We start from the raw sequence: 19,882 nt of genomic DNA on the forward strand, positions 1-19,882 counted from the left end.
TAACGCCCCCTCCCCTCCTCTCCTCTATTCACTCCATGAGCCAGTCAAGTAGGTGAACTACGAAAAATGCGAGGGGCAGGTGATCGCAGAAGATTTAAAAAAAAGTGTGCGGACAATGGCAGACAGAGAGCAAGAGAGGTTCGTTTGTGTGTGTGCGTGCATCGGGGCCGAACTTCGCCGTGCGCGATACAGAGAGCAGAGGAGAATTGTAAACGCGCGACCATGTAGAGACAGAAATGACATGCCGTCGCGTAACCAATATAAGTCATCACGTGCACCGCATAATCGTTTGCATATTCGTGATTTCAATTTTGACCAAAATTTATCGAGCAGCCCTAGAAGAGCCTCGACATTAAATCATTTTATACTCATTCAAGTTAGCAGAGCCATAAACAGGAAGTCAACAGTAGTTGGCACCTCAGCTGCTTTCAGCCATGCTCTAGTGTGCTTGCTCCATGGGCCCAATGATGCGGAAGCAGCACTGATCATCTGGGTAATTTCATACTGCGCACATGGAGCCATTTTGGTTGATATGCCACTTAGCAACTTAGAGCCCAACCACTGATGCTGTAGTCAGGACTCTTAATACATTCATGTATTATGCTAACATGCTAAACAAAGATGGAGGACACAGTGATCATCAGCATGTTAGTATTCTCACTGTGGGCATGTTAGCTTTCAGCTCAACGTCCTGCTGTGTCTCAGTACAGCCTCACATAAGTGCTAGCATTGCTGGAGACTCCTGTTATTATGTTGACCCTGCTAGGATGAAAGACTTAATTCTGGTCGTGTATCCATTACACTACAATCACCAACAGCCCAAGCCAACCCCACATACTGAAGTGACACCTTGCTGTATGCTGACTGATGGCCCTTTCCTTTTGGTTATACCAAAGGAAATTGATGTGGTGATAAAAGGAAACAGGCTTCCATTTCCTGTGAAGCTAATAAGCTCTTCCAAATGTCATTTTAATGGGTATTCAAAATGTGTGTTCAAACAATCCATTTTTTTGTGTCGTCCTTTGTAGCTTAAAATATCTACAGTACAACATATGATGATATTCCTTGAACGGCTTTGGTGTGGCTACTGCTGCAGCCGCACACCGCCAGCGCTGGTTCGCTTTAAATGGCAGACCTCTTCTTATGTCCTGATAAAATGCACCCACACAGACAGACCAGCTTCCATAATGGATCTGCCATCCTCCCTCGGCTGTAATGAATGAGATTTGAAACAAAGGAGGATGGTACCTGCAAGCCAGACACTAAACACACAGATGGCTCAAATTGCCTATGCTGCTCCAGAGACTGAGGAGACTGAAGTAGTGCCAGAGAAAGTTAAAATAACCTTGAACAAAACGAGGCAGGAAGGAAAACAGAAAAACAATATGTAAAATCCGTCAATGTCAATGGATGATAGCTGGAATTTCAATAGAGCTGTCACATCCCTTGAAGTATCTTCCCTACTGTTGCCTGTAATTATTTGAATTGCGTTTGGTTGCGAGGTAGTCGAGTCCCACAAATACAACGGTGTCCTATGCAAACACAGAAATTAATTACCACTTTGTCACCTTATAGCGTGACCCATATCCCACACTTTCCCCCCCTTCTAACATCTGGGGAGCTGTCGCAGAGCTTCCACTAATCATGTTTGAAATCCGATTATACTGCTTTCACACATTGGAAATGCAGAGAGGCAAGCGGACAGATAGCGAAGGAGCATGCTTCAGAAATATCTATTACCCTATTAAAATGGGTGCGAGTGAGAGCAGTAATTATTTGCAACCTGCGTCTGGAATGATGAATGGCATGGTGGGTTTGTTCAGCCCAACACGCATCTATCTCCGGTGCGCTGGAGGTCTGCACCTATCTACACTCTCCGAACCCCCTCCATCATCTGACTGGGAGTCTACTTCAGAGTCTAGGAGAGTTTTAGGCTGAGTGATGGCCTGTGTGTGTGTGACAGGATTAGGCATGTGTGTATTTGCCCTTTTAGAAAATTCTCCCTTTCAGATATTGACAAGAACTGCGGTGGAGCTGGGGTTCTAAAAGAGGTGGAGATAGTAGCCGAGGACACTCATGTTAATGACGATATTGTTTGGTTGTCATTGATTAAAATGTTTCCCCAAGGCTGCCGCATTCATGGACTAATAAAAAAATTTAATCGCTGATGTGATTAAGAGATGCGTGATGATTCATGACAATAATTGTGCTGGGGGGCTAGATAACGCTCGTGACCTCATAAACATGCAAGATACAGGAAAGTCAATCCCTGATTTCATTACGGACAAATCAGGGCAAACCCAAGCGCTCTTGGCAGATACAGATCAGAGTATGGCTGCTGATGACACTGCTGATAATATGTGTGAACACTGACAGCCAATGTGGGCTCTGCCTTTTATTTAAAAACTAAAAAAAAAAAAAAAAAAGAAATCTATGTTTACCTGTGTGGGACAAGTACGTGTTTGTCTTTGACCAACTGACAACAGTGACTAATGGTACCATTAAAATCACATACCTGCAGGAGTCCCTATAGTAAATGAGTGTCAGTGGCTAACGATGGTGTTTTGAAAAGCCATGAAATCATTACCGGCTACTAGTTTAATTTCGGCACAGCAGACCGCCACGCCCGCAGCACTGACAGTAACAACACATAACTGTCAGTATTAACTTTTAATCTGCGGCCACATAAAATATAACACCCGCCTTTCCTGACATTATCTGCAGCACTGCCCATTTAGGAATGGCCACTTGTGGCCATTTGCTTAAGTGTATTACGGGGATAAAAAAAAAAAAAAAAAGACGCACATTGCTCTTTGTAAAACAAACACGATTATTGCATTTGGGGGCGTTCATTAAGACACCAGAAGGCTAATGATCCAACATCTTACTGCAGTGATTATTAACACATGCACATGAAGGCTCACTTATAGCCCTGCAGAGGGGGTCAGGATAGAGCAGGGCTGCCCAAAGTGGGGTCCATGGGCCAGAGATGGGCCACCATAAGGTTTGATTTGGCCCGCCAGATTTCTGTGAGGTAAAAATGCTGTTTAAATATGTAGGGTCCCTAAATATTACACATTATTTTTTATAATCTGAGCATGGTGGGCAGAGTGGCTTTGCGTGGAAAGTCAGTTTGGCGCAAATGAGGTGAGAAAATGGAGGTAAATGGGATCCTAGTACCATTTTGCATCTTAATACAGCAACAGATGTTTGCTTTAGGCCCCTGGTCCACCATTAGGTTTCAGTTTTGGCCCTCCAAGAGAAAAAGTTTGGGCACCCCTGGGATACAGAGCACTACACAGAGTTGAGAGACGCATGTGTGCGTCTGTGTGTAGCGTCACTCGTGTAGGTTTAAAGCAACAGATATTATCTAATTGCGCAGGATCACATAATCCACTGGCACTGAACTTAAAACCTCTACAATAACACAGCCTCTGGAGCTTCTTTTCATTTCCTGGTTACAAGGCAGACGGACAGGACATGTGCACTGCTTTTTTTGTGCACTTCCTCTGATCCTCAGCCAACCACAATGTTGACATATGAGCACACGGTCATCCTAACTAATTGCAGATGACTGCACAACACGTCCAGCGGAACGGTTAGAGCGGTACTCTGCAGCTCAGACAGATGCTTCCTGTCTTCCGAAGCGCTGAAAGAGGTGCGTCCCCTTTTGGATGATAAGGCAATAACCTCACAATCACAAGGCATGCTCACTGAAATCAACTTTATGAGGAGCTATTTTGCATCTGCTCTTGCTACCCACTGACCGTGTTGAGTATATGTTTGTGCTCCTAGTAAATTGACACATTAAGTTTTAATTAGCAAGCATCCATCCAGTCTCTCGGAACACCTGCTACAATTTAGGGAACTAGTCATCTGTGAATGTGCAGTGTGCCTAATAAGCGTAAGTTATTTGATGCGAGGGGAGAATTGATCATTCCACCTTTCTACAGCAGTAACATCAGTCAAGCAAACAACAAACAAGTCAGAAATGTAATGGAAGTGGCTGAGGTATATTCACCTGCTGGCTGGAGTGCGTGGAGGGTGTCAGCCTGACTTGGGTCACCCATTGCTGCTGAGTGCTGGTGTCACTGGCCTTGATCAGCAGCGGTGACGCAGGGAGCTCAGAGTGCTGAATACTCCTGGCAGCATAAACTACTCCGTCGGCCTCTATCCGGAAGTCAGATGGGTTGCTGCATTCAAACTGCACCCGAACACCTCGGCCACAGTCGAAGAACCTCACTGCAAGAGACGGATACATTTAAGTTAAAAAAAAAAAAATTAGCCCAGCAGAGAGAGAGAAACCTAGAGGAAAAAAGTAGAGATAGAGACAAAGGAGGTGGAAGACAGACAGCCAGCCAGACACAGAGGGTCCACAAAGGTTTTCTGATTCTCCCTCTCGCTCATACATTATTCACTTCAAGCTGTGCCCCAAAGGTATTGCTCAAAACAGGTGCAGTGGAGGAGAGAGTTGGAGGGAGAGAAAACTAAAGAAAAAAGGGAAGTGTGCCCCTTAAGGTCTATTAAAAAAAGAGCCCAAAAACCCCAAACATTACATTTTAAATCTGATGTGTAAATTAGACTGTCTAAATACCCCGCTGTGCCTGGTTTTGAGAAAATATATACAGCGTGCAGGAGCATGTTTCTCGAATTCAGCTTGATAAGTCTTATTTTCTTCCCAGCTAAGGCCATCGCATGCTAGCTTTGTCCCCCATGACATACCGGGATGCCTTCCGTGGATGACTACCGATCCTCAGCTCCTCAAGAGACAGAGGTAAGTGCATGTGATGTTTATTTCATCGGCGTGTTCACACAGAAAACACACCGAAACTCGTGCACGCATACATACACTGCAGACAGGTGGCTCATGGGGGCTTGAGTCCCACTGGTGCCTCAGTGGCAGCAGTACAACACCGGTTCATGTTACAAGTGACTGACAGTACAGCACAGCCTATGTAGCTCCTACATGTACATACACACATGCACACACACACGCACACACCTCAACATCTAAGAGCTGCATTGTGTGATCCTTTTGTGTGGATATGTTTCCCTGGCAGCCCCCCCTCATGTTTATGGCACACAAAACGGCATAAAGGAAAAAGATAAAAATTCCTTCCGGCCACAGAGATCACAACGTTACCATATATCGTTTGTGTGAAGGTTCTGCTGGTGCCGCTTTGAATTATTAAAGGAGATGTGGAATTACTTAACAAAAGCCTTGAAGGAGGGTGCCTAATCTTCCTTTGTGCTGCTACCTTGGGGACCCACAGATGTCTTCAGAGTATCATCTGCACTCGGAGTGCATCGAGTTCCTTTGGGCTCGGGGAGAGGATGCACTAGATCAGTTTGGGGTCTAAAGGAAGTCCTAAGTTTGGCCCCCGGGCCTAATTTAATAGTATCACCCAAACATGTGCAATCGATTGTGGTGAAGTGCACCACACCCTCCTGCTAATAAATCTCTCAGTGATGACAGGGGTGAGTTTAGCACTTTCCTTGTTGCTTGTAACAGCAGTCAAGGCAGATGTTTTCAGGTAGATACCCGTGGTTGCAGATGTACTTGTTTTCTTGGTGAACGACTAAAAGCAGAATGGCTGAAAGCAACGCAGCAGAAGGAAATTGAAATAAAAACATTCCTTTTAAAAAAAAAAACCAAAAAAAAAACCCAGCCTATTATTGAAAAGTGAATGTGGCAAAAACAAAAGAGTGGAGAAATCCAAACACCAGAGTGAGCGTCCTATACAGCATCGAAGGGGAGAAGTAGAATGACAGTAAGAGAGAATGAGATTGAATCAAAAATGGGAGCTTGCATAAGGGAAGCTTGTCGAACAGCGCCGTCACAATGTATACATCCTGTGGAATGAAAATGCAGCCTCGCTTTACTTAATCAAAACAGGGAGAACAAATCTTCTGCAAGGACCATGAGCTGCACTCCATTACAGCTCCTGCTAAAAGGTTTAAACACTGTCGAAAACAAAAACAGCACCTTCTTCACCTGGAGAATCACACTTCATCTGAATACAGCTCAACAGCACACAAAGGTGACACAGTGTCGCAACAGAGTCGGCGGTTTCAATAATGAAGACAGAAGATGACAAGATCTTTCTTCCATACTGCAATACACTTCATATTGACCGTCTATTTCCTGGCTGCGTTTGTTCAATTATCCTTGACCAATTAGCTTTTTTTTCTCTTTGAACCTGGCAAAGCTGACATCAGATAGATGACCTTCTCTCTCCGAGGGTTTTGCCTTAAAGCCAGCCGCCTGTAAACTCAAAGCCTTCAGGCAATCACCAGCCAGCCCAAGTCAGCAGATACTCAGACAGAGGTAGAATACAGAGTAAGGGACTGTCAAAATAAGTCACAATGCAGCAGAGGACTATAGATTTAAGAATTTCACTTGGAGCTGGGTATTGTCTCACTAACACTCTTCTGACTGAGGTGCTATAATATTATTCAGCAAGTGTGAGCAGAGCTGAAACAATGTGTTGATTAATCTTTAATTAAGCATTTCACGGTTTTCTCTGTTTGTGGGACGGACGAAACGCACTATTAAAGACATCACTTTTGGCTCTGGGTAATTGTGATGGTCATTTTCTACGACTTTCTGATGTTCTGCAGAAAAATGCTACATTAATTGGGGAAAATAGCAGACAGATTAATTCATAATGAAGATAATCATTATCGCTTATATAAATTAGTTGCCTGCAGGTAAATTAGATGCCTGCAGGTATGAGTTTGGGCTGCGCTTGCTGATGATTAAAAGGAACCATTTTTGTCTACTTCTTGGTATTTAGGGGCATCGCAGTCATCATTTTGTCAGTGAGTAGTAACAAGACACCACTAACAGTCATGTGTAGACTACAAATATTATTAATCTGGCTCAGGTGGTTTGTTGTAAAGATCTGAAACAAATAATTTAAGCTATTAACTCACTATTTAAGAGCAACCATCACCTCATGCATTTAAGTGCATCTCTTTTGGATCCACACAAGCTGCAGCATGTGCTTCCATTTTCTGTCCAACTGGCACTTTTGACTATACATTTTTGTGAACGTGTGTAGCAGTGCACTTGACAGCGCTGTCCCCCCCACCGGAAGTTATTTTAGCCCATGCCTCTTGTTGAGCTGAGCTCCAGCTCTTTAACACTGTCTGAAATTTGGCCATCAGGACACCTCTGAGAGGCCCTTCAACAGTCAGCCCCCACGGCAATCACTACACAAACTCCCAGCAGGCACAACCATTTCCAATGATAATGAATGAGAATGTCCAGCATGTGTCTATTCATTTATCAGACACACTCTGGTGGCTTATAACACCACAGAAATGTGTAGCGAGGCACCGGTGGAACCCTGGCTGCTGCAACTTATCTATATCTAGATGTATTGGCTCCCCAAGGTGCAGGGCTAGAGAGAAGATCTTGGCTGCCACGCCCTATCAGACATGTCGTCATAGGCACAACGATAAAGGCCTTTGGTTCGGACAGAAATGCCGATGCAGCAGAGGGGGTCTGGGGGTTGGGGGTTAAAAAAAAAAAAAAAAAAAAGATGGGGGGGAGGAGGGAGAAACAGGCCTGTCAGCAGAAAAGCCTGTCCCACTAATGCCCTGCACCGGGGCCCAAAATTACCTCCGACTCAATGATCCTATTCACAGCTCAGATGCCCCCCCTCACTGACAAGCAACACAAAAACCCCGGCTAACCTCTCCGTAGTGCCAGAGTGCCTCTCTATTGTCTGCTCCATCACGTGATAACTCTAACTCAGACAGACACAAATAGTTAGAGAGAGAAAGGGAGAGGCAGAGGGAGAGATACATTTAATTTGGAACATGGAATGCGGACTCCGTGACTGCACGGAGGCAAAGAAAACGCTCCACACTCTCAGCTTTTATGTCTGTCTGTCAAATACACTGGCTGCGAGTGAGCACGCTGAAAGTCCCTCTAATGTGCTGTAAATGTGACAAGACTGAAACCTCTCATGTGAGATCATCCCAATATACCATCACTCATTTCTGGGAAGTGAGGTCACGGACAGTTGAGAAATACTCAGCATAGGTGTTTCATCAGTGGCCGTGGATAAATGCAGACCCAGGCAAATACCCCAGTGGCGACCCCCCCGCCACCTAACCCTGGCAAACGGTACAACACCCCTGACAAAATGCATTATTCACAAATGAATGTGAGCAGGTTTAGTACAGTGGCCTGCACTGGCGATGAGACAATGCAATATGGAGCAGAGGCTCCAACTGAATGTGCTGTGTGAGACATCCATGCCAGCACCACTGTTTATAAGATCCTGTTAAGCCCCAGTGGAGCTCGCACTCTGGTACCTCAATTCAAACTGCTGTGATATGAAATTCTAATCCAGCCCAAAATTGGGGAGAACATGCCAAATTAAGGTCAGCATTATCTAAAAGCGTACCGACTTTGTGCCCAACCACAAAAACATCCTTCACAGCATACTCTGTAATTGCCCAATTATTGCACAAAATGCTAAAAGCACAATACACTAATGTTTTTATTTTTTTTCGAATAAGATGGTTGCTTGCTTTGCGTAATTGTGCATGCATACGTTATCCTTTCTAACTGTACTTTTTTCCGCCTAATGCTATTATGAATGCATATTGTACAGCTTCAAGGCTGGTGAGTAAACAAATGCCATTGTGCAACTTATTACATCCTATTCTTCATAATTATTGCCATTTCCATGTAGATGCTTAAAATGTAAAGCTATTTTTTTTTAGTCTTCCGGCGGAAAATGAATGTTTTGTTGCTCTCTGATCTGATGCAATCCATAAAGATGCATTTTTAAAATGTATAAACTATGCAAATTAAAATGGATCATTTAAAAACAACAACATCAAGAATCCAGTCGATATACTTGGGGTCGTGAAGGCCTCATCAATGCTTTTAAATAAATCATCCAGCACTGGCAGAGGGGCAGTGGTGGTGCTTGAGGTGCTGCTATGTTACACTATTGAATGAAGACGTTTCTGAATACCCACGTCTTCAAAGAAGGTGAGATGCAGAGACGAGACAAGTATATATTTCTGTTTTGAGAAAATAGGGTATTCTTCACAGAAAGTAAACTGTTTGTAGCTGAGGCTTGGATCTGGGAATGATGATACTGCCTTTTGCCAGACTAAGCCCTTGAAGGCGTTTTACTAATGCACTGCACTTCAAACGCGCAAAGCATTCCATGCATTTATAGCTGGGCCTAAAATATGTAAGGGATTTGCATGGAGAAAAAAAACATGCAGTGTTTGTACTCTCTTCAGTGTCTCTAGCAATTAAGAAAACTAAAGAGGAATTGCATCAGAGCATAAACACATTTAACAAGCAGCTGGCTCGTTTTCCTAGCTTGATTGCAGTGACCATTCCCCCAACACTTGGGTTTGTGTAGTTTATGCATATTGTTGGAGCCTCTTTCCCTTCCTTATACTGCTGCCTCAATTAGAGAATTATGAAGAGGCCCTCAGAAAACGCACTGATACTACCTTCCCTTATCACACGCACCCACATTGGTATACACACTGAGAAATTTAAGTAGCATGGATGTCTGAGCGGCTACACATGAGCTTGCTCCATCTCAAACAGAGACATTTGTAAGCTCCCTTATTCTAGCAAAACTGGCCCTTAGGAAAGGAGAGCTATTTTAATTCATTTTGACGTGTTCTTTCTTTTCTTTCTACACTTGCATTTATATCACATTTGCACATGGTCATTTGCACTCTCGGGGGGTGCAGCAACCAGATTTGACAGCCATTGTATTTAAAAGGACAATTACAAGGTACGCAGACTCCCCACCAGGCCAAGAGTCACCTCCATTTCCTTCTGAGTGCCAAATGTTCTCTGGCTACAAATGTTCTCTGTGGAGTCTCTTCAATGATTGGCCTTTAGGAGACCACCATTACCCTCTCCCCTGGCTGTCACGTGCCTACACATCAGCTACATGCTTAGTAAGATACCTGCTGGGTTCTGACTGAGCGAAAAAAGCTAGGCGAACGCATCCGGCTGCTGTGATCTTCCTAAACTGACATTCAGTAAGAGCCTCTTATTCCAGTGGCAAAACAGGTTTCTCTGCAGAGGAAAAAAATGCATGATGACAGCCGGGCTCTTTTGAATACGTAATATTTGGCCTTTGAAAATTAGCAATCTCGATGGGTTAGTCGTGAAGGGGAAGCGCAGGGGGACATCACAATTATTCTCGCGCCTTTGTTGGGTAAATGAAATGATTCTGTGTTTTCCAGTACAATGACAGCCGAGCATTGTGTGGATTACTGTGTCACTGGAGCCAAGAGCTGATAAGGCTAAGCTACATCCTTCTGCAGTTATCAGCGCATAGCTACTGGGATTTTGTTCTGTGAGTTATTGAGACGAGCGGCTTGATACAGAGGCTTTAGTGGGGGTATTAAACTGACCACATTACCAGGATGTCAAACACTCTTACACTTTATGATGTCTTTCAGAAAAGCGCTGCGACCCCTGTGAACGTTTACAGGTGAAGCTCATTATGAAGCGCATCAAATTAATATGCTGGTAAATTGAACTACTTAAAGCACGAAAGCTGATAGCTTTATAGATTGCAGGAAAATCTGCCTCCCAGTATGTCTCACTGTCCTTTCTCTGTCAAGTTCAAAGAGCAATAATTGATACTTTTTGAAGAATGGAACCTATAATTACTGCAGACCATGACTGGGGATTAAGTTTTAGGTAAATGTCGTCTCCTGTCTCTAAATCTTTGAAGCCTGCAGTCTACAGCGGCCAGTTGGCAGAAGCTCACAGATGTAAATCAGAGTTATATGAAATGAGGTGTTGAACTTTATGACCATAACAACTATTCCGTGACCTCCTTCTGTCCTCTCGGAAAGGTCACGGATTTTAATTGCCGTCTATACCCTAATTCACCTTATAACTGCCGGCACTGGTCACTTTGTTCAATCTACAAAAGGGTTTAATGATTAATGGAGGGAAGGGGTAGGGGATGGAGAACAAAAGCAGGTAGGAGTAAAATAAGTCAATCTGTGTGAGGTTGGAGGCCGGAGGCAGGTGGGGACACTGAGATGCTGTTTAGAAATCAGACTGTGAATAATAAGCCATTTAAGGAGGCCACATGCATCATTTTTTATTGTTCCTGTATTACAGAGGTCATTCTCTGGTGACCATACGCCGCAGTAATACACATTTTAGGGAATGCTCTGCTGCACCGCGCATCCATCTCTGCTGTGCCGTGGTGTTGTTGCGGCGCTACTGCGTCTCAGGCGTTCTCAACTGGACATTAAGTTAACTCATCTCAGGGGCTCTTGTCGGGTGAGAAATAACTAGGGGTGTAATGGTACGTGTATTCACCCTGAACCACTCCATACTCGGAAAGTTTTTACAGCGCACCAGTGGCTGTCTAGTAGCTGCAGCATGCTAGTCGGCTTAGCCCAGCCTCCCGGGTTAGTCGAGCTGAATGAACAATTGGTGTGTAAATATATGTCGACATTGTTCTACTGTTGTCGGGTGTATCTGTGGAAACATTTCAAATGTTTCATTTGCAACGGCATCACCGGAATGTGTCAATTAGCACAAGGAGACATAAACAGACTGGAAGTCAAGTCCTCCCTGCAGCGTTCAGGCAGCCTCCCACTGCAGATACAGCCCGTGCCAAAACAATAACTAATGCTCTGGAGTGTTTATCACTAGTACACACGTCTACACTCGCACAGACTGTATGTCAGAGAGAAGAGCATATCAAAGCATGGTCAAAGAGCTAAAGCCCTGCTTCATACATGATTTTAGTCAGTCCATTGAGCCTAGTCTGTGAAAACCAGGTCAAGTTGTAGGTCAGGAATTATCATAAGGTCAGGATCTTATGATGGAGCACTACTGGCATTGTGTTATTTATTTTTGCTCTTTATTTTTTCTTGTTTACAATATACCAGTGTTTGAGTCACATGACTCTTCTGCACTACTTCTGCATCGAATCAGTGCTGTTCCTACACCGTTGCCTGACGTGCACGTCCCCAGAAATGCAACTACATGTCACAGTGACACAGACCTCCTGTCTATTTCTGTAAACTGAAACAGTAAAGCCTCCACAAAAATAGCATTTTAAGTCGTGTGTGTGATTTATCCTGGCTTCATATGAGCAGAGGAAATCTCAGCTCGATGCTAGGCTAATTTACACAATGTAAAACGCCATAGGCTTGTGCTAATAGCATTAGCATGTTGAATTTGTTTGGAAAACGTATTTAGTATAAGACAGTTGTTTCCTCAGTGAACCCTGTGAGTTATAATGAAACCGAATTTTGTCTTTGTTACATGTTGCTGTTGTCCCTGAAAAGTCCGATAGCTGCTAGGCTAATTAATACAATGTAAAATGCCATAGGCTTGTGCTAAAAACATTAGCATGTTGTATTTGTGGGGAAAACGTGTCCAGATAAAGACAAGTGTTTGTCTGTGAATGCTGCGAGTTATAGTGAAGCTGATTTGTGTATTTGTGTTTTAAATTGTCTCTATTAAGCCATGTTTAATGTGTGTTTAATGTGTGTTTTGAATCAACCAAACTTTACAGCACTTCACAGAAACCCTGCCGCCGACTAGTGTTTTGGAGGTGTAACTGCAGAGTGACACAGACACACCACAAGTATAAATGCTCCCAACAGTGCAAGCCACGTGCGTAGGCTACGGCTTAGGCTAGCGCTGATGCACAAGTATAAATCCAGCTAAAGGGTGTTAGTATTGGTGTAGGTAATTCTTTTAGTGATACCCAGCCGTGTTTCTTATGCATCAACTGCGATAAAAACAAAGATACTACTGAGAAGAAAGAGCTAAATTATTTTGTACAGTTAAGAAACTCACATCCATTTAATCACTTTTACAGATATATAGTATACAGTGAAAAAGCAATAAGAAAAGACAAGAAAGGGAAGCAACCAACGGCTACATCAGCTGACCACTATCTGCCCCCATGCCTCTGGTTCCAAGCTGAGCTGATATTTTCTGAAGAGGCTGATCACGAGGGCCGGGCACTAAAACTGCCTCAGTGCAACCTGTAATGTGACATTATTAGGTCCTTTTGATCTCGAAAGCACAGACTCAGAGCTATTTAGCTCTTCCCCTTGATCATTCCCATCAAAATACCATCATAAAAATCAAAAGAGACAAAGAAGGAGGCAGTGACCAGTGATGAGGTAACCTCTGCTGGCATGTTCACTGGGTCTTGTAAGACTTTTTAATCACAGCAGCAGAGTGGGTCCTGTCTCTGATTTGTTGCTGACAGAAGAGGCAGAAATATCTCTCTCTGCCCAGAACTGTACCAATCATTGTTCCACAGGGACAATCATTATCCCGGGCTTTTGGTGGGAAAAACCGAATAGGTGACTTTTGCAATGATGTCAGAGTCTCATTTTGCTTTCACCAAGTGGAAAACTAATAGTGTTAAAATCATGCATTGTTAGGGTATAGGCTCCTCGGTTCATTGTCTCCAGCTGTAGTAAATATTATCTGTCAAACACTGCCGGCCAATGCTGCAGCTCAGCACTGGCACAGTATCTCTTTCATTTTAACTGAGTCAGAAGTGCATGTTTATGGAAATTACATCAACAATCACTTAAGGTACTCACTTATTTTAGCAAGAGAGTGGAGCTGTTATCACTGCAGAAAACACACTATTGTGTCTCTGTGGTTGAGAATGGCTGGTGCCAGACAGAAATGCTCCCACGTCAGTCTGTGTGTAAACATCGCATGTTTCAGTAAAGGGTGGCGGCATATTGTATCAATCAAATCCTGACCACTCGCATATTTGTCATTCGTGCACTCAACTAGTCACAAACAGAAGCTGTGTGTTTAGCCACATTTTGGCAGATGAAGAATGAATTATGCTGCAGGAGTGGTTTTGAAAGTTGTAGCAGCTTTAGTTTTTACACCTTTTGTTGAAAACGACTATATTTAAAAACATTAATCCAGAAAAAGATTTGTGTTTATTTAAAGTCATTGAATACAATTTTCTTAGCCATTTGTAGACATTACAGTCCTAAATAAACGTACCCTTGCATTTATTACGTTGGACATATTCCTACACACTTTAAAGACAGACAGGACCTTAACTAGGAGAAGACAAACCAAACAGTTCATTACAACTTTGGTTTGCGCCGGGCTAAGTGCAAATTAATGTTCAAGAAGACAAAGCTATTTCCCAGGAGATTGACCCCACAGGAAGCTATTTGTGTGTTATCAATTCTGATCAAATTAAAACAGATGTATGTTTGGATGTGATTAAATTCAGACAAATTGTCTAACCTCCTGTGTCATCACTTGACATGGGAGTTCATTTAACGGCGAGAGCACACAGATCCAGCCTCCGTAAATAATAACCACAATGCGTGACAGCCGAGGCGCCCTGTCTCTTCATATGTAACATACCCAATGCATAGCTGTACAGCAGCACATTGTTAATACACATCCTAAAGTCCTGAAATGCTTTCTGGCTATTATAAATCCCCTCACTACATTCAAACACATTTAACCTTTCAGTACATGGTGCCACATGAATGTACAGCCAGGACAAACAAAAATACATCATGTGATATTCAGGGCAATGTAACAGAGAAATATTCCTATTTACATGCACTTCTTCCCACAAACTGTTTTGTGAGTCATATTCACACATTCACAAGTGAGCAGAAGTCAAGGCAGCCTATTACAATGGGTGAAAAAAGAAACATCCTGTATATTAGAACTATATTCAGACAAAAAGCACAGGGCAAAATGTGAGGGTGATTTCATTTCCATATTTAAAGGCTCTGTGCACACCAAACAGAGGATTTTCAGGGTTGTTTGTTTTTTTGTTGCTTTTATACCTTTGCTGGTGATAGCAGTGGCTGGAGGCATTATTTTTCAGGTCATCCATCCGTCACTCCGTTTATCCCTTTCTAATGAACGCAGTATCTCAAGAACCACTTAACACGTTTCCACAAAAATGTCAAATAACACACAATGATAATGACATTTTATATCCAAAAGGTCAAAGGTTAACTTCATTGTGACACCATAATGTTCAGCATAAACACTTATTCAACATCATAATTCAGGAACAGAAGGGGAGACGTTTGGTCAGATACTGAATTGGTGACACTAATATTAAGGCCAAATCCCATTTCTACCCCTTAAATCTTCCGCTTGGTATTGAGTGCCCTCGTTTGCGAGATAACCCTTGATGAGGGAAGTGAGAAATATTAGGGTAGAGATCTTTCCCTAAGAAATGAGAAACCACTTCATGCAAATCGGCGTGGCCGACGTGCAGACATACTTCACGCGTAGTAGCGACGCAAGATACCAGTAGTCATTCAGGTTTGACAAATGCCAGCTCCAGTGCTTCTTCTCCGTCTGATGAATCAACGGAGAAGAAATGTTGAAAACAGTAGCTGCCTACGATGTCTTCTAGTTCTGACTGATTTTGTTCAGGTAAGCTGATTTGTTTAAATATTTTGACGCTGTGTTCAACCGAGTTGCTGATGAGTTTACGCTAGTCCAACCATCCGTTGTTTGTATAGCCTACATTCCGATCGAACACTAACAAATTGTTTTCCAAAACTTGCTGATGTTGCCGACATCGCAAGGTGTTTCATCTTCCATTTCGTTGAAAGTTTGGGTCGGGGCTCCCTTGGAATCTAGGGCGGGTTTTAAGTGTTGGAAACCACTTCCACTACCTCAGTTCTGTTTGGGGACACCACTAGCCTAAATGTGAACGCACACAACCAAGTGCAAGTGGGTATTTCTAGGGAAGTGTGGGCATTTAGACAGGCCCTAAGTGTCCACCTTGAAACTGTGCTGACTGAATAAGGAGCTGTACATACACCACGTCTTTAACTGTCTGGAAAACATGAGGTCGGGTGCTGGGCGCTACTTTTGAGCCAGCTTTCAAAACGCAGCGGCAAGCACTGTATCATTACCTGAAATCCTGAGTGCAGAGCTGACCGTCTTCCAGGCGCTGTTTATAAGTGTGTGGGCATACCGTATGTGCTGCTGGGTTGAGGATGTATGTGAAGCATCCACGTTTGACAACATGTAGCTTCTTCTGCAGCAACATCCATTTCTGAAGCACTGTCTACAGTCATGGCTACATACGAGTCTTAGACATGAATGTAAACCACAACGTGACCGGCTGGCAAAGGAACACAACCACAAGGCGTTAATTCTTGCTTTTAGTTTTGTCTTGATGTCTTTAATCTGTTCTTGATTGATGCCTCCCCGATGTTCCACTTTTTTAGTTTTACTGCCCTTGTTAAGGTGGACTGAAACATTTATGATTCTTCTGAGAATGTGAAGTTTGAAGACTTAAGCAGATTTACAGAAACCTCCCACTATGTTTAACCTGGGGTGAGATCTAATCTGCTGAAATACTCTCAAACATTCCAGTGGATGGATCAGGGGTGGATAGGGTTTATAAGCCTTTATGCAAATGAAATTTCAGCCATTTTCTTTGCAATAATGACTCGATACAAATTAACAAGAAAGCAATAGCTATAAAAAAAAAAGCAAGAGTGTGTGCATCCTCTCTACCTTTATAGGAGAGAATACTTGCACCTGCTTTGCATAGCTCTGTTGTCAATCAAACCCATGCAAATGACTAGCTCAGGTAAAGACTGATACGGTCCACTGAATCCAATTACAAACCTAACCACACACACAAACATGCGCTTTCTGTTCATTTTTCCCCCCCTCTTTCTTTTTAACATGCGCACGTGGATTGTGTGCGCGCGCATATACAGTTTCCCTTTATCCCTGCTTGTGCTCAAAACAGAACGGCGCAGCAATTTGAGCCACATTCAAAAAGTGAGGGATTTTATGCAACACAGAGTGTCTGTATAAAGAGACGTGGAGGGATGTGACGCACTCACCTACAGCATGAGATGTAAAATAAAAGCACAAAAAAAAAATTGCATGGGGATCTGGGACCAGTTCTGGGGCCATTATGTCATGTGTATCACAGTCACAAGTTCACGCTGAGTTTTTGAGAACAAAGCTAATGGAATTCCTGCTTCTCTGCCTTTTTCTTTGGAGAAGTCGGGGCACGGGGAGAAACAAGAAGAAGGCATGTGAATCCTCTTTGGCTGGGAAACAAAGCAGCAGACAAAGGAAGATGAGGCTGACAGCCTCTGGAGGAGACTATTATACTGTAAGATATGGGTTGCTTCTGCGTCTCTCTCCAAGTAAAGAAAAATGATTTACTGAGTCATTTGCACACCAACAGAAAACATATAAAGTATATACCGCCGTACTGCTTACAACAACCTCTTACGTTTATGTGGTAATCAGTTAAAATATTCCTGGAAGGATGGAGTAAGAAATCTATTTTAAATTTCAAAGCAAACATATTACAGAGAGGCGGAAAACAAGAAAAACACTGTTTTGCTGAAGGTGCCTTGAGGACATGTAAAAGTGTCTTTTCCTAGCCTGTGATGGGCAGACCATTACAGCCACAGCTACCAACCATTATCCCCATTTTGCTCACTTGCCCTACGCCACACATCAAAACCAAAACATACAGAGACATATGGAGCCGCTGCGTTTAGAAACCTGCCTCTTCTGAAAGGTTGAGGAGAAGAGAACATATGAAAAATAATAATAAAATCCATCCACAAAACAATGACAGCAAGGCAAAAGAAGCTTCATCAAAGACAGGGATTAGGGCAGCTGCCAATACATGGGGTGTGCGCGTTTGCCATTGCACGTTTGAATCAATATGTGTCAAATTCCGCTTGAAACACAATTAGCCCGCGCTTAAAGAGAAGACGAAGAATACACAGAAGCGAGATTAAAGACAAGCCCAATGTTCCTCTCAAAAGCTCTTGCATTCGAGACATACACGGCTTTTCAGACGCATGACAGCTTGTTATGTGCTGCTCCAGTCGGAGAAAGCAAACAGAGAGGAAAGCATGCATTTGTATGAATTTACAAACGCTGTCTTAATGTGTCAGCGGGGCTTATTCCTTTGTACTGCAATGGTTCCTGGAGATATCAAGCTAGAGCTGAGATGCCGAATGCATCTCGCTGCTAACCCACTTTGACCTGCTTGACCCTCCCCCACACGCAGTTTGTGCACTTGAGAGATCAGCTGGGTGGAGTGGAAAGAGGGGAGAAGGCAGGTTATGCTATGGATGGATGGTGGTATAAAATCCATCTGTGCAAAGCTATTAATGAGTGTTTCTCAAGGCTGAATGAATCATATTTTCAAATTGATAGCACAAACTTGTATACTGGCGGTAGACAATAAATCCATTTTAAAGCTTCTTTCAAATGCGAAAGAGTGAGTTGTTTATCTGAGTTGGATGCAAAGTTGGTATGATGTGTCATACAGACATCTCGTGCACAATCCAGAGCGGTTATTGATCCCTGTTACTGTTAGTTTTTTGTCTTGTCTTCAATGCAGAAGTTCTGCCTCTGACGCTCAATGCGGCATCAATTTGTAAGAGAGACACATCTTTCCATTAGGGCTGCTCACTTTCATATGCATGACTTCGTTTTTTTATTTCTGAGCAGAAGCAATTTAACACAATCCAACCCGACAAACTGACATATTGCATCGGAGTCTCGCCGTAACGCAGGGTGAGTAGCATTATAACTACACAAACTATTTGATAATTCAAAAAAGTTTTCCAGTCAAATATGCCTCGACTGAAAAATGTGTGTGCACATGTGCAATCTTCAAAGCTCAACTCTGGATTTTAACAGTTCATATAGATGGAGAATGAACATTTTTCCTTCTGTGAGCTAAGTCTGCGTTATACATTAGAAATAGAAATGGATATAACAGTCCCTCAACTGTAACAGTTGCCCGATGCAAATGCAACATCAGGTGTGAACAATTAGCCTTGGCATCGATCCAGCAAAAGGAAGTGTCTCCTCTCACATGCATTATCTGTGTTAAGGGAACAGTAGAGCATTGCCATGTGGGGAGCATGGCTGTGTGACTGGACTCTGTGAGAGGAGAGCCCTCTTACTCCCATGTAATCAGCTGAACTGAGTGGGTTCAGAGAAGGATCTGTGCAGCTGTGCTTTATTACAGACACAATGAGTCCCAGATTAGGGGAACTGGAAGGAGGGAGGAGGGGGGGGAGGAGGAGGTAGAGGATCACGGGGGAGGAGGAAGGAGGGGTGAAAATGACTCCAAACACATCTGTCCTCAGTTTGTCTGCAGCTATAACACCAAACCACAAGCATGGCCGTGTACAAATCTGTCTCCGCTTGGAAAGGCTGCCCGCGGAAATGTTTCCAGACCTTGGGTTTTTAACGCGAGGACTCGTGGGAATAGTCTGTCGCCTCGCAGTGATAGCAGTGTTCGTCAGGGTCAAACTAACATCGACGGCGGTGGCACACACAAGCAGGTGGCACAAACATGCGAATGGCTGTGGACAGCCTCTGGCGCGGTCGTGTGTTCACTGTATGCGTCTCAAGGAAACAATCCGTGATGTTTTTATTGTGACCCTTAGTTTTTATAGTGAATGAGTGCTGGTTTCCTGCTGTTTCAACTTCTCTCTTTATTAGCTTTAAAAGCAGTTTTATCTGTCATTAAGAACTGTCAACTCGTTTTACTCTGATTCCATGTTCGGTCTGACACTGAATCCACTTTAACCGATTTCCGTGGGCGAGAGGGATACGATTTTCTTTACCCAATTACAAGAGACCAACTTATTTGCTTGAATTTAACGTCATTTTAAGACCGCACTGATGTCTGGCCATGCCTACATCTTTGTTTTGATTGGGTTTTAAAGTTCTAGTGTGCAGGATTTAGGGGCATGATATTCATAATTATTTTTTCATTAGATTGTAGTCACCTGAAATTAATAAGCGTTGTGTTTTTGTGAACTTAAAATGAGCAATTTATATCTACATACG

General features: G+C 43.2%; 1 protein-coding gene across 1 annotated transcript in view; it reads right to left on the reverse strand.

Moving 5' to 3' along the window:
* Nucleotides 1-19,882, reverse strand: part of cdh2 (cadherin 2, type 1, N-cadherin (neuronal)) — a 77,265-nt gene that overhangs the window by 30,970 nt on the left and 26,413 nt on the right. Inside the window, exon 3 of the mRNA XM_049597898.1 lies at nucleotides 4,022-4,242. Coding sequence (XP_049453855.1) covers nucleotides 4,022-4,242 — 221 coding nt within the window. The remainder of the gene's footprint in view (nucleotides 1-4,021; nucleotides 4,243-19,882) is intronic.

This window comes from Epinephelus fuscoguttatus, linkage group LG15, assembly GCF_011397635.1.
Source record: "Epinephelus fuscoguttatus linkage group LG15, E.fuscoguttatus.final_Chr_v1".
Lineage (NCBI taxonomy): Eukaryota > Metazoa > Chordata > Actinopteri > Perciformes > Serranidae > Epinephelus > Epinephelus fuscoguttatus.